This window comes from Bemisia tabaci, chromosome 8 (assembly GCF_918797505.1).
Source record: "Bemisia tabaci chromosome 8, PGI_BMITA_v3".
In the NCBI taxonomy this organism is placed as follows: Eukaryota; Metazoa; Arthropoda; class Insecta; order Hemiptera; family Aleyrodidae; genus Bemisia; species Bemisia tabaci.
This window is the reverse complement of record NC_092800.1, coordinates 4,266,741-4,281,256: the sequence shown is the minus strand read 5'-3', so window position 1 is coordinate 4,281,256 and position 14,516 is coordinate 4,266,741. Positions and strand designations below refer to the sequence as shown.

The following is a 14,516-nucleotide window of genomic DNA, read 5'->3' as shown; positions in this document are numbered from 1 at the left end:
AAGCTAAGTTAAGTTCGGAAGTCAGGGCCATTTCTCGCTTGGTGATGGTTGATCAGCAACTTGAACAAACAATGAAATAAAATTCTTCTAATGCTGACTGTTAAACGTTGGTGTGAGCATTTCGCAAATTAGGTTAAGATTACTCAACTCTGTGGACATCAGTCGTCATTTGGCAAATCTGAGCGTTGAATTCCGAGAGAAATTTTACATTATAGAAAGCTGTGGCGAGGCGTGAATGATCGATCATCGATATTTTCCCATTTGAAGCTATAGTGAAGAATCGATTATTAAGATATTCGTTGTGAACAACCTGTTTATCGATCCTTATACATAGATTCAAATGGCAGATCAATCGATATATCGCAAAGCACGCCACGCCACCAATACATGGGATCTCTAAAATATATTGTCTTGGGAGACGACATCATTTCGTCGTTCGGCTGACGTAAGGGCGTAACTACAATTTGAAATGAGCCCGAGAAAGCGCTAAGTTACATGGACAACAGGGTTCATCTTCAAGTGTAGATGCGCCTTTATGTCAGAAGGCGACGATTTTAACGCGACGAATGATCAAAGATCATATCGGGCAGAAAATTCGGAAGGACTAATTGCCCCGGCCGGCCCGCAATGCCTGTCGTTCCGTGAATGAACCGAATCTTGACCACGAGCCAAGTTTCGGTCCGACAAACACTGGGGCTCGACGTCCTGTGCGTGGATGGTTAAATTTAAGCCGAAATGTAGGTTTTTCGTAGGAGAGGGAGGATTTTAGCCAAAACTGTCACTGGTGGAGACATTCGTACGTGCCTGACAGCTAGAACACTTCCCGAACATCGAGAAAAAATATGCTTCCTATACTTGGAGCCTGTGTCTTTACAGCGGACGTGGAAAAAATTTCTTCGAGTGCTATCGGCCAGTGCTGCCATTTTATTTTACCAAAGATTCCGGGGTCACCGGAATTAATTCAATTGCTCAAATTTCGGAACAATATTCCGATTTTCTTTCAAGAGTTCCGGGGAAAAATTCCAAAATACGCTCGGACTAAGCTCCTAAATTATCAACTTCTATAAAAAAATTTATAAATTTTAATCGAATAGGCGGTCGAACTAGCTTAAAACCTCACAATTCCGATACATTTCATAGATAGCTAAAATTCCGTGAATTTTAAAGATCTCAGGAAAAGCTTCAGCCATTTGAAATGTTCCGGAATTTGGGATTCATTCCGGGAAATGACAGTATTGCTATCGGCAAATACGATCTCTGCAAAAAAATGTAGAGTGAGCTTATTCATGTTTTGCTTCAGTGTGTTAGCAGAAATTCTATTGGGACACAGAGAAAAAAACACGGTTATTCTATGATTATACCATGTTGGTACGTTGAATGGGATTCCACGGTAGTAGAACCGTGGATTTCGGTGAGATTATTGATGAGAATAGTAGAGGAATAGTACCTTACTCATAGTATAGTATTTTCGTGCTCATAGTAAATTTACGGTGGACACGGTAACATCACCATGCTTATCATTACAATCATCAAAATCCACGTCTCTTCTACTGTAAAATCCCGTGTGACATTACTATCGTGGTAACCGTAGAAAAACCGCGATGCAATGATGATGCATCATTGAAGTATATTTTGCAGATTCCAGTAGATAATTCCTACTTCATTGAGCTCATGCAAGTTCTATACGTGTGCACGCCAAATTTTTTTTAGTAAAATTCTATAAGATTCTGAAGAAGAACCCATTGCAAGGTTCAACGACCAAACCAATGACTTTTTGTAGCTGTTACCAAGGTTTACGAAGCGTATAATTCCCTCCATCGCCTTTGCCGTACACTGAAAAAAATAACTCCAGCCGTGGGAGCCGTACTTACGGGCTATATAGACTTACCGTCCGCGTTCCGGGCTCAGAGGCCGAAAGTTCCGGGCGTAGCACTCGGAACAATCAAAGCTACGGTTCCAGCACCCGGATCATTTGGCCTTTGTGAGCCCAGAACGGACGGTATGTCAATACAGCTCGTAACTCTTATTTTTCAGTGTCTTCATGACTTCAATCGAATAATTTTAAAAACGTTATGAAAGTGCCATTTTTATTGTTTTTTGTTAATAAATCATCATAATCTAAACGTGGTCATAGAATATTCTGAGGAAAGTTCACACCGGTACTATCATGAACTTTTCGGATAGTCATGCATGCCCTTTAATACCGGGGACCGAATGAAACCAAAGCCACGAAGTTTTAAGGCCGACAACGAGGACGGTACAAAGAATACATCGTATTCTGCCAAACGGAACTATGTGTATTCAGACATGAGCCCTGAGACCTACAAGAATATATGCATAACAGGGCTCACGTCATAATGCACATCGTTCCGTTGGGCAGATATAGTCCAAATAGCGCACCAATTCTGAAGGTCACGGACTTTCTTTCGCAAGTCGCCGGCGTGAGAAATGGGGCCGCCAAATTTCGGACAATTTCGACTCCTACAGAGTATAGCGCTTGCGACCCAAAGTAGTTAAGCAGGCACTGATGTTGCAAAATACAAAACGAGGGGCTAATCGAAAATTTTGCCGGCACGAAGAGAGCAATGATCGTTTCAGCTGGTTGATTTATTAACCATAACGCTGCCAGAATTCCTCGATATTTTGCAATCGACGTATGACCCTCCAATTTAAGTCGGATGAAAAACAAAAATTATCAGAACCGGATCGGCAACACTGAGCGACACGAGACTTAAATTTTAAGGATATTATTCAGCATTTTAACGCTCAATTTTGAGACTTGTATTTTTTTCCCTGAGTCAGCGGCGCATAGTTTTAAGTGCGTAAGCTACATCGTCGCTCTATGACAAAAAGACATAAATACATTTTGAGATAAGCTCTATTTTTCGTATAACTCCACGATCTTTGAAGCTTACGTGAAAGTAAGGTCCCACGCCCTTGCGTCATCAGCGGTATGCCATGCTAAGTTTGCACTCGGGTCAATGTTTTGCCGGTATTTATTTAGTCTGATGTGTGCAAAAAACCTCGTAGTAAAGGTTTATGTAAGACTACAGGCGTGTACATTTGTGCTGCACTCGGATACTCGGGGCACGAACGAACCCGGAAATATTTTGCGTGGAGTGCGGGACGGAAGTAACAGTCCGCGAATTTTGGCACATATTACGTAAAATTCAACTGCTTACGTTTCTATAGGCGGATCCGGACACTCTAAACGGCAGGGGCGGGGGTGGGTCTGGGGGCTCCCCTAGAAAATTTTCGAAACTTTAACGCGTTCAATATCCAGTTTGAGTCAATTTCGTCAAAAATAATTACCAAACATTGGCATCCTTCTATTTTCTTTCCTCCGTTCCTCTCTTCTTTCTTTCTTTCTTCATTTCTCCTTCCTCTTTTTTTCGGGTGAACGGAAGGGGCGCGCGCCCCCTACGCCTCCTCCCCCTTAGATCCGCCTATGTACGTTCCAGACTTAAGGTACGTGATCAAAGGTTTATTTTGTATAGTTACACAGACATTAAACGCAATTTTCGCTCGACAGTTTTGGCGAAAAAAATTACAATAAATCGCGCTGTGAAAAACAGCCTCAGAGAAAAATCAAACAAGAAAGAAGGGGCGGCGTAGAGTAAAATGAATAGGGAATGGAATCCGCTTCGTGAGTGCGTGATTAACTCTGCAAAAAAAGTTGGATTACATTTTGCAACAAGGAACTACTATTTCTGGCTCATTTTAGAAACAACATGCATGCCACTAGTTTCCTATGCAGATATGTGCTTTTATGGAAAGCCAGGGATAGTGGTTCCTTATTGCAAAATGTAATCCAGTTAAATTCCTCTGTAGTAGTAGAGTTCACTCCACAAAATGCATAGATATTGCTCCAAGCTCTTTATTGTCCGTTTTTCAGAGGCAAAATAGGCGCAGGAACAGAATGCAATCCAAATTCTATTCCGAGATTTTAAACAGAGAAATTGTATCCGTTAATTACATTATTTTGCTAATAATCACCATTCAGCTGTTAACTCTCGAAATCTTTTTTTAAAATACGGCGAACCAGAGCCAAAATACCCGAACGCGAAAATTTACCGTTTAATTGGCCTAGTCAACACAATTATTAGTTATTCCTATTTCTTTCTTTTGTACATTTCTCGTTCTCTTCGATTTTGTTTATATCTTTTTTCTTGGTAACGATCGAGAATAATATCTAGCATCGGCACCAGTCAGCTCAGTGCAGGTACCGGTTTTAACCTGAAACAATCAAGGGTCGCAAATTAGCAGGGCTAATTGGCGAGTGCAGCAAAGCGTTGCCAACTCTCTGGAAAAAATGAATTATCAAAAAATACACCCACGATTTCCGGTAAACCCTCAAAAAATTTAAGCAAATCGCAAAACATTTGGACCCGTGGGGACGCAGCTACAGGCATCAAATTGGTACCGGTAACTTTTCAACTTTTTAAGTAACTGTATAATAACGCGATGACCATGCGAACAGCATGACAACATTTTTCGCCGGACCCTGGCTGCACAGGATTGCAAAATCGCATGTAAACTATAAAAAACCATGTAAATTTGCGTACTTCCATGATCAAATTTGGCAACTTGGGCAAAGATTGCGCGCGGTGCATACACGCGTCACGTGATTGGATGCGCCTCTTCGTCGCCTGTGCCCAATCGTCGAACAAAATTGCGGATTTCCTGTGGAATTTGAGGATAACTGGCGATTAATCGCATCGATGTTGCAGCGGGCTCCGTGGTTGTAGCAACCCACTTAGGCAAATCCTACAGTCTTTAATTTGTGCTTTTAATTTGTGTGACAACGCGCAATTTATGCTTGGCGGTTGTTAGAGCTGAGTAAAGTACGAGAAACTTCCGCGAAACAGAATAATAAACATGGAAAAACGCATGGGAGGAGAAAAGTTAAAAACCAAAAAAAAACTCTACTCAGTTTTGCCGGTCGGCAAAACGTTATTTTACAGATCTTAGAATTAGGTTAGAGGATTTCATTTCGTATTACACACTGGAAAAAAAAACACAATGGATCTAGAGTCCAGACTCTTAAAAACATCGACAAGAAAAAATACTCTTGATTCAATCAGTTTTAAGCTTAAATCAAGAACCAAGCTTCTTAATTTCAGCGGATTTCCTTTTGATTTAAGCTTAAATCTGCTTGAATCAAGAGTCCTTTTTCTTGTCACTGTTTTCAAAAGTCTGGACTCTAGATCCAATGTGATTTTGTTTTTCCCAGTGCAGGAGGAAAATGATACAAAATCAACTCTTTACCCATTGCAAAATGCAAAGGCAAGTTTAGTTGAAGGAAAAATGATAACTTGACTAAAAATAAATTGAAAGGGCTTTTAAATGGAACGAAAGCCCAATTTTTACCCTTTTCCTCTTACACACCCACAATTTGAACCTTTACTCCCCTCACAAGTTGCACATAACGCTCGGAAAGTCCTTCACCCAGTCTTAAAGGTTTATCCACGAAAAACTTACGTGACCCAAAATGCTTTCCTCCCGAAAATTTCCCTATTTTCTTAAAACTAACTATCAAAGGTCTCCTCTCTTTTAGTGCAGACTGGACGTTAAGGCGGACTCCCTTTGAGTCCCATATTTAAAAAAGGACACACATTGAAAAAAAATTCTCGGCATTTTTACCAAGGTGTGTTATTGGTACCTTTACCATCTCACTTTTTCTACCATTTATTGGTAATTTTACCAGAACAGACTGGTAAACTGACGTAAAAACCGGTATTTTTACTGTTTTTTTTCAGGTAAGAATACCACTTTTATTGGTAATCAATTCCCGGTAACTTTGCCATTTTATCTCGGTAATTCTACCATAGTCGATAAAAAATGTTGGCGTTTTTACCAAGGTCCAGTAAAATTACCGAGAAAGTTCAATAATTTTACCGAAATTTCTCGGTAAAATTACCAATTCCATAAATGGTAATTTTACCGAGAGAAAACTGGGATCAAATAGAACCCTGAATTCTTGGTAATTTTACCCTTTTCTTAGTAAATACACCGATATTTTTTTTTTCAGTGTATGGAAAAACCGGCTCATTTGACGGAAATGTTTTTCGGAGTACATTGATGTCCGCCATGACTCTTGTCTAATGATCGAGAGCGAATTAGAATCGGTTCAGTTCACTCCCGAAAGCCTTGGCGTGAATTCAAAGCTAATATTGCAGAAAAACAACAAAATTTCAACTCTCTGGCACCGTATTCCCGGTCGACGAGCCGGGAGCTGAGCAAAACAAAAGTACGCTCGCCGAAATTATGTTGTCAACTTTTTACCTCCAATCACAGGGTTGCCAGCTACACTGCCGAGCTAAGGAAGAATGTCGTATGAGCCATCAGGCGTTGCCAAATTTCTATCAAAAATTCATAAATTTTTAGGAAACTTTATGAATATTTGTTTTCCTATTTTTATTAGGATTTCGTTTGTAATTTGATCTAAAACGTCTAAAATTTGTTAGGAAAAATATTCGTAACTGTCTTTAAAAATAACTCTTTTCTGAGAGGAAATTTGTCAACATTTGACTGCTCATGCGGCATTTTTCCTCAGCACGGTAGTATAGATCTCTTGCAAAATTTTGCCAGAGTGAAAAAGGAAGTATACATCTGGTTGAAAATGGCCTACAAATTGCAAGAAACTCATCGGGAAAGTTAGCAATTTACTTTTAACCTTACAATCTGCGAGTAAAATTTGCGAAATTTACTGTCCCCCTGATGAAAGAACGCATAATTTTACACGAAGGTTGGCATATTGATTCGAAAATTTTATTTTTTACAGGAATATGACTGGCTTGGTATAATTTGAAGAAAAATGAGTGTAATTTTAAGTTAAAAATGTCCAACAATTTCGTTGTAAAAGTTCGTTCTCCGAGTGATAATTTCGCGACGTTGAAATGTAGTTAATTCATTTCTTTACGGAAAGACAACTTTGAGCCTCTATTAAAAAAAAAAAAAAAAAAAAAAAAAAAAAAAAAAAAAAAACCCTTGATGACAAAATGTGATTCGTATACGAGTGCAAAGTCTAGAATTTTACGCAAAATAGCAAATAGCCACTGTTATGTTTCACATAACCATGTGTTCGTCGTGTAGTATACATCTTCAGGCGGGAGACTGAAAAATTTGCATTTTACTTCCGCAAATTGTGACGTAACGAGTAACTTGCAAAGTTTCCTGATGTGCTAATCGCGATTTTTGACCTAATTTCTATGTCTAACAACTCCAAGTTTTGCTCCGGTAAAAGTCCACGACAGGATCAATATTAGAGATGACATGAACCCTTACCGTTAGGTATATCGACTTTTGCGAGTAGAGAGGTGCATATTCTATTGAGTCTTTCCCTATCGCAAGCCGCAAGTCTCACTATGACAAAATTCAATTTTTTGTTCATTTTCGGATTTTCTTACGGAACCCTCTCCACTATCAAGGCACAGTAATTCTGATGATGTCTTAGATTGTTCTATATCACCGCTTTTGACGTCATCGAAAATATAAAACGCCGCTCATGAAATTCTTTCGATCTTTCCATCTAGAACTGTGCGTTGCTACATACCTTTCATTCATTTTGCTCCATTGTATTCTTCAAGTTTAGGTATGGTGAATTTATCAAAATAATTACATTCGTAACGTTCTTCTAATTTAAAAGCTTAGTTAACACCCACCTAGGCAGGATGGGTGGATATTAAAGTTCAAAAAATTATCATATTTTAGTGACAGCTCGTTTGAGATTTAAAGTTTTTGTAAATGCAGTCATGATTATGCAAATACAAAGGAGTAAGATGAAAAATATCGCGCAAGGAAAACCGGACTTTGCGGAGAAACAACGGATGTGCTCGTCAAACGCCACGGGAAAGAATTTTTCAGTAATTCTAAAGGAGTTCGCAAAGCAATAGCCATAGATGAAGGCCCCCGCTGTCCAGGAACTCCAGTTCCGTTACTTTTTTCATGAACCAATTTTTCCTTGCGGTCGGTTTTTCTGGAATTGGACTTTGCTTTTAAGTGTTGAGAATCTGCTAAAAATTCGCAAACACTCGATTTTTTTTCAAAAATCACAATTTCTTTTCAAGGCGTGTACAAAAAAATAGGAACACACACACGTTCATCAAATGTTCCGGTTACGCGATCAAATTGAGCCATCTAATTGAAGCTCTAATTGGTGGAAAAAGACCTGAAGTGAGGATGCGACCAATGAGAGGCCCAATTTGATGGCTCAATTTGATCGTGTAACTGGACCTAAAGGATGAAATCAAGACTACGCGTACAGTCTTAATGACTGAAATTTTCTTTATTTTGTTGGCGTAATAATATGTTATAAAATAAAATCTATGCAGCATATTTCATAAATTAACCTACAAAATTATGAGAAAGACGAAAGCGTGAGAAGTCCTGCAGGACTGATATCAGCCTGTGAGGATTTTTTGCTATTTTCGCAAAACTTGCGGAATCATCGTAAATTTACAATATTTTTGCGTCAAGGCGAACTTGACCCTTTCAAAAACCGAAACCAAGAATCGCTCAAAAATACGACTTTTTTGGATGATATTAGATCTAGTACAGCATGCTTCGTTTAAGCAACAAATTGAGTATTAACATGGCCAACACCGAACATTTATCAACTAATTGATAGATCATTAATTTGATCTGGAACCATCTCCGAAATGTCGATAAAAATTCTTTGGAAGAATAATTACTTTTATCTTTTTTTCAATATCAATGACTAATGTACCCAGACCAGACAAATATTTACAGATTAACTTTGTTAGGCTAAATGCTGTCTAACGAATGATTTTTCTTCAGACTGATACTCACAGCCCACCGAACGACGACTATTCCGAACACAACACTAAAAATTATCGTACAAAATACTGAGCTAAATAAAATATTAAAATCCACAGAATTTTTCCCTTTCTTTTCATTTAAATAAGGGGAAAATTTCAGGAACGTGCGGCCTGACAAACCGTCTTCACATAAAACACCGAAAAATGAAAAAAGAAAAAAAATTGACACAGGAAAACTATTGACACAAAAAAAAAAAAAAAAAAAAAAAAAAAAAATTATAACAAAAATATTTGTATGTGTCGATGATTACGAGTAACAAATTGATGGAGAAATGGAAAAATAACCATCAACAGCGGAAAAAATGGGGATTAGAAAAAAGAAGGAAAACGCATTTGCGAAGTTGACGAATATTATCTCACTAATGAGAGCAAAAAGCACGGTAAAATTGTGTAACACAGAAAAACCATCGGTGATAAAAAAAAATCTATGGGTAGCAAAAAGACCTGCATCGATAATTCAGGAAAAAATTGATGGGAAAAATTGAAAAATAACCACCAAAGGCAAGGAAATCGCGGATTAGAAAAAGGATGAAAACGCAATGATTATGGATAAAACAAAACCATTGATAAAGATTGTAAGGAATACCAGTGATAGCAAAAATATTGATTTACAAAAAAAAAATAAAACAAAAAAAAACCATTTTTGACGAATATTATCTCACTAATGACAGGAAAAGACATGAAAAACGATAAAACCCCCAAAAAACCACTTAAAATTCGCAGCTTACCTTCAACCAACATCGGCGGACTGGTCCAGAGGATACTGTGCAACACAAACACAACAGTAAAGCAATTCAGCAGCAAATACTTGGAAGAGCACCTACTCAAACAAAACAATACTTTAAACGGAACTACGAGGATTGACAACGCACTATCGACTAAAATTTGACTACCGTCGCCAGGGGGGGAGGAACATGTTTCAAAGTCAAACGGGGAGCACCGCACTGGACACCAACACACGGACCCCGCTTTTGGTTCCGGACCACGGGCATGCCGCAAGTTTCCACGCACATCTTGGAGCTCAATCCCGCTCGGGGTTCTGGTAGAAAACCAGGAAGACGAAAAGCTGCACGAAGTAGAAGCAGAAATGGGGCGAGCGGACCGAGCGGCGCGAAAGTCTACCGATCACCTGTGCTAGGGGTGGGTGAGTCATCCCAGCGACGCTTTTCCAAGGGGGGGACACCCCCGGGTTCACTCTCCCACCGAGTCGTAACATCGTAAGCGGGTTCCCATCGTAAATGCGGCCTTAACAGGTGACGGTTTCTCGCAGAGACAGAAAAAAAGAAAAAAACTTCACGAGGGGATGAAACCCGGGCGCATTTTCGAAATTGAACTTTTCGGTTTCCGCAATTTGCGATATTTTTTGTCCCCCTTGCGGTACCGGAGCCGAAGTGGATGTTTGGGTAACGAGCACTACACTGAAGCAGGCTGGCGCGGCACGGCGTCTCATACTCACAGCTCCCCCCCCCCCCCCCCCCGCCGCCGGCCCCCCCCGCCCGCGCCGAGTCCCCACTCCGGGTTTTCATTCATAACGAGAAAATCCGAGGTGGGTTTTACGCGCGCGAGACGCTCCGACTCCCGAGCCCCCCCCCCCCCCCCCCCCCCCCCCCGGGCCGGTGCGGGCGTTTCTACCCCCGCTAAGTGATGATCGCACCCTTCGGGCTGGCTGGGCTGGATTCGCACGCCGGCGGTGAGTCGGTCGTCGTCGCTTGGGCGGTGTACCCGAGGTGGTTTTGCACAATGTTGGAGAATTAAATTGATGAGGAATTATTTCGACGATGCGCTCACGAAATTTTGAAATAGATCTGTAAACTAATACAAAGTAACTTGGGTGAATTTTAGAATTTCATGATTTTAATTTAATGGATTATTCTAAAAATCCAGGTAAATTCTCCCTCGTATGATTTTTATCGTTCTATTTATTAATCCATTGAAGGGAATAATTGATTGAAGAAAATATCCCTTATATGGGTGAAATTTGTTATCCCCAGATCTTATTATAATGCGGTTTTAATAGTCATATTTTGCGTGATGCCAATCAATACCTTCTCCTTCAAAGTAGATAGCATTTAACCACATGGACCTCTCACTATACTTCATTGCTCATGATGAACATGAACTCGGAGATGACAAGGTCACGATTCATACCTGACGTCATTCATGTTGCCCCTCTATGGCCGTTGGTTTAAAAATTTGAGATATTTTGACTATGTTTATACTCATAAATTGACGAGCAAAAACGAGGAGAAGTGGAATCTGGCGGAAGTAAAGTATTGTACGAAATGCCATTCTCACACTTCGTTATTAGGTCTACATATACATCGTTAAAAAATTATCAGACATAAAATTGAATAGAAAAAGAAGAAATCGAGCGTCAGAGAAATTTTTTTGGATAACTACCACCGGAAATCCCAGTCCAGGTCTAATTGACCCGACTATCTCAGCTGGGAGAGTTATGGTGCCGGCACACAAGAGCATTCGATATAGATCTGGAAATACATCCTAGAAAAAGAATCAGACATTAGGTTTAAAAAAAAAATGAATGAAAAAAATCTATAGTACGGTGGGTAATTACCAAAAAAGGGCGAATAGTGGCAAATCGTGATACAGTTTAGCGGCTTTCAGGGATCAAACTAGATGACATTTGAAGAGTTTTGAGTCGAAGAGGCATTTTCAAAATGGTGGCAGATCCAAGATGGCGGCCATTCAAAATGGCGGCCGGCGCGTACTTTGAGCCGCTATAGATCGAGATCCACTGAACCGATTTTATTCCTCTTTTTTTTGTTTGATAGATAATTGAAAGGTAAATACAACAAAATCACAAACTTTTTGATTTTGACAATATACAGGGTGTTTTTTTTTCCACAAAACCCGGTTTTTGTGCATTGATAAAAAAGCTTTTAACCCATATATCTTTTAAAATCGCATTATTAAGGCCCCTTTAAATACTCGCCATGTAAAAGAGCGTCTTTTGAGCTTTCCAACGATATATTACATGATGGGTCTATAATTTAAGATTTTCGCACCACTGCGATCCGCGCGACGGCGGCACAGCGCGGGCCTGCATAAATTAATCCAGGGGCATATGTTGAAAAGAAGCCTCCCGTGGAATAGTGAATGGAGCAAGTGTGAAAAGTGGCCTAATCTCTTCTTTTCGATGTGCAGAAAAATAATTTAGATGTTGTCTAGTTCAATTTTGCGTCCAACCCCTCCAATTCAAGATGGCGGCCAAAAATGGGGGCTCGGGGGTTGAAGATGTTGGAATTTGTTTTTGATGCCATGTATGGGGTCTATCACTATGTAACTCTGGTCGTAGAGTCCGAATTTGAGGTCTAAAATTGTCTCCGGCTCAAAGGGATGCCCAAAATCCAATATGGCCGCCAAAATTTCCACGATAGGGTCAAATCTCCGAAAGTTGCGTAAAACTGCCAAGTAGTATATCTTTCTTAGGGTTTTCTGGGTCGTAGATTTCACCGATAAGGTCAGAATTTCACTACAGGTTTATTGAAGCCCAGAAATTTCAAAATGGCGGCCAATATGGCTGCCGTTGCGGAGTGAAATATTTTGTTGAGGCTCGTATCCTCGAGTGAGGTGCCCCTGCATTGGATTTTTGGGTCGCAAATTCCACAAATGAGGTCCAAATACCGAAAAAGGCCGATAAAAGTTCTCTAAGAACCAAGATGGTGGCCAACATGGCTGCCGCTCAGATAATGAGAACGGTAGAGAAGTTACCTTTCTGTCATTGCGGGATTGGCTGATGGTGGAATTTTTGGTATCGATTTATCTTAAATCTCAGCTTACTATCTGATTTTATTTTTTAAAAAAAAAAAAAAAAAAAAAAAAAAAAAAAAAAAAAAATTAAAATCGTGGTGAGAATCCCGCTCTCCAAAGTTGGAATCCCCCTTTGTCCGCTGAACTCCCAAGGTGACTTTTGTATTCAGAATTGTGTATTTTGTCCTTCAAGCGAGAAAAGTATCTTCTTTAGGAAAAATCAGGAAATACGTTCTTGAGCATGTCCTAGATGTACTACAGACAACTATCACTACCACTCCGATGTACTTGATGACTACATACTAGAATCAGCGGGGTTCATAACATGCACGAAAATTCATCATTGTATGCATGGTAAACTTCTCTACCGTTCTCACTATCTGAGCGGCAGCCATGTTGGCCACCATTTTGAAATTTCTGGGCTTCAATAAACCTGTAGTGAAATTCTGACCTCATCGGTGAAATTTACGACCCAGAAAACCCTAAGAAAGATATACTACTTGGCAGTTTTACGCAACTTTCGGAGATTTGACCCTATCGTGGAAATTTTGGCGGCCATATTGGATTTTGGGCATCCCTTTGAGCCGGAGACAATTTTGGACCTCAAATTCGGACTCTACGACCAGAGTTACATAGTGATAGACCCATACATGGCATCAAAAACAAATTCCAACATCTTCAACCCCCGAGCCCCCATTTTGGCCGCCATCTTGAATTGGAGGGGTTGGACGCAAAATTGAACTAGACAACATCTAAATTATTTTTCTGCACATCGAAAAGAAGAGATTAGGCCACTTTTCACACTTGCTCCATTCACTATTCCACGGGAGGCTTCTTTTCAACATATGCCCCTGGATTAATTTATGCAGGCCCGCGCTGTGCCGCCGTCGCGCGGATCGCAGTGGTGCGAAAATCTTAAATTATAGACCCATCATGTAATATATCGTTGGAAAGCTCAAAAGACGCTCTTTTACATGGCGAGTATTTAAAGGGGCCTTAATAATGCGATTTTAAAAGATATATGGGTTAAAAGCTTTTTTATCAATGCACAAAAACCGGGTTTTGTGGAAAAAAACACCCTGTATATTGTCAAAATCAAAAAGTTTGTGATTTTGTTGTATTTACCTTTCAATTATCTATCAAACAAAAAAAGAGGAATAAAATCGGTTCAGTGGATCTCGATCTATAGCGGCTCAAAGTACGCGCCGGCCGCCATTTTGAATGGCCGCCATCTTGGATCTGCCACCATTTTGAAAATGCCTCTTCGACTCAAAACTCTTCAAATGTCATCTTGTTTGACCTCCTAAAGTGGTATAACACGATTTGCAGCATTTTGCCCTTTTTTGGCACTAAGCCAACGTACCAGAAGGAAAAAACACTGAATAGCACAAAAATAGACATTTTCTATATTGAATAAAAAAGGAGTCGGGGGCTCAGACCCTCCTTAGCTATCTTCAAATTTCTCCGTTGATACTCCTTCCGAACAAAACAAAAAAATCTGAAATCAGTTCAGTAGAAGCGGAACTAGAGCGATATGGGTATGCGCTACACTGCTATTTCGGAGGTCCATCGCGTGCCGCCGCCGCGCGGATTAAGATATTACGCAAACTGTTAATTACTGACCCATAGTGTAATATACCGTTGGAAAGCTAAAAACAAGCACTTTCAGAATAAACACATCTTAAATTGCTGGTACGCCCATCCTGAAAAGTTATTTAAATGTAAACGATTTTGGGTTTCTGAAAAAACCGGTTTTTGTGGAAAAAACACCCTGTACATAGTCAAAATCAAAAATTTTGTAATTTTTTTATTTTTACCTGTAAATTATCTTTTAAACAAAAAAAAAGAAAAATTAAATCGGTTCAGTGGATCTCGATCTATAGCGGCTCAAAGTACGCGCCCGGC

The 14,516-nt window shown here is 39.8% G+C and overlaps 1 protein-coding gene across 2 annotated transcripts in view; it reads right to left on the bottom strand.

The window, feature by feature from the left end:
• Positions 1-10,295, bottom strand: part of Fs (Follistatin) — a 116,130-nt gene extending 105,835 nt beyond the window's left edge. Inside the window, exon 1 of one of the 2 annotated variants that reach the window (XM_019052850.2) lies at positions 9,569-10,295. In XM_019052850.2, coding sequence (XP_018908395.2) covers positions 9,569-9,581 — 13 coding nt within the window. In that variant the 5' untranslated portion in view covers positions 9,582-10,295. The remainder of the gene's footprint in view (positions 1-9,568) is intronic. The other variant, XM_019052851.2, reaches the window with a different exon arrangement.
• Positions 10,296-14,516: the final 4,221 nt, after the last annotated feature.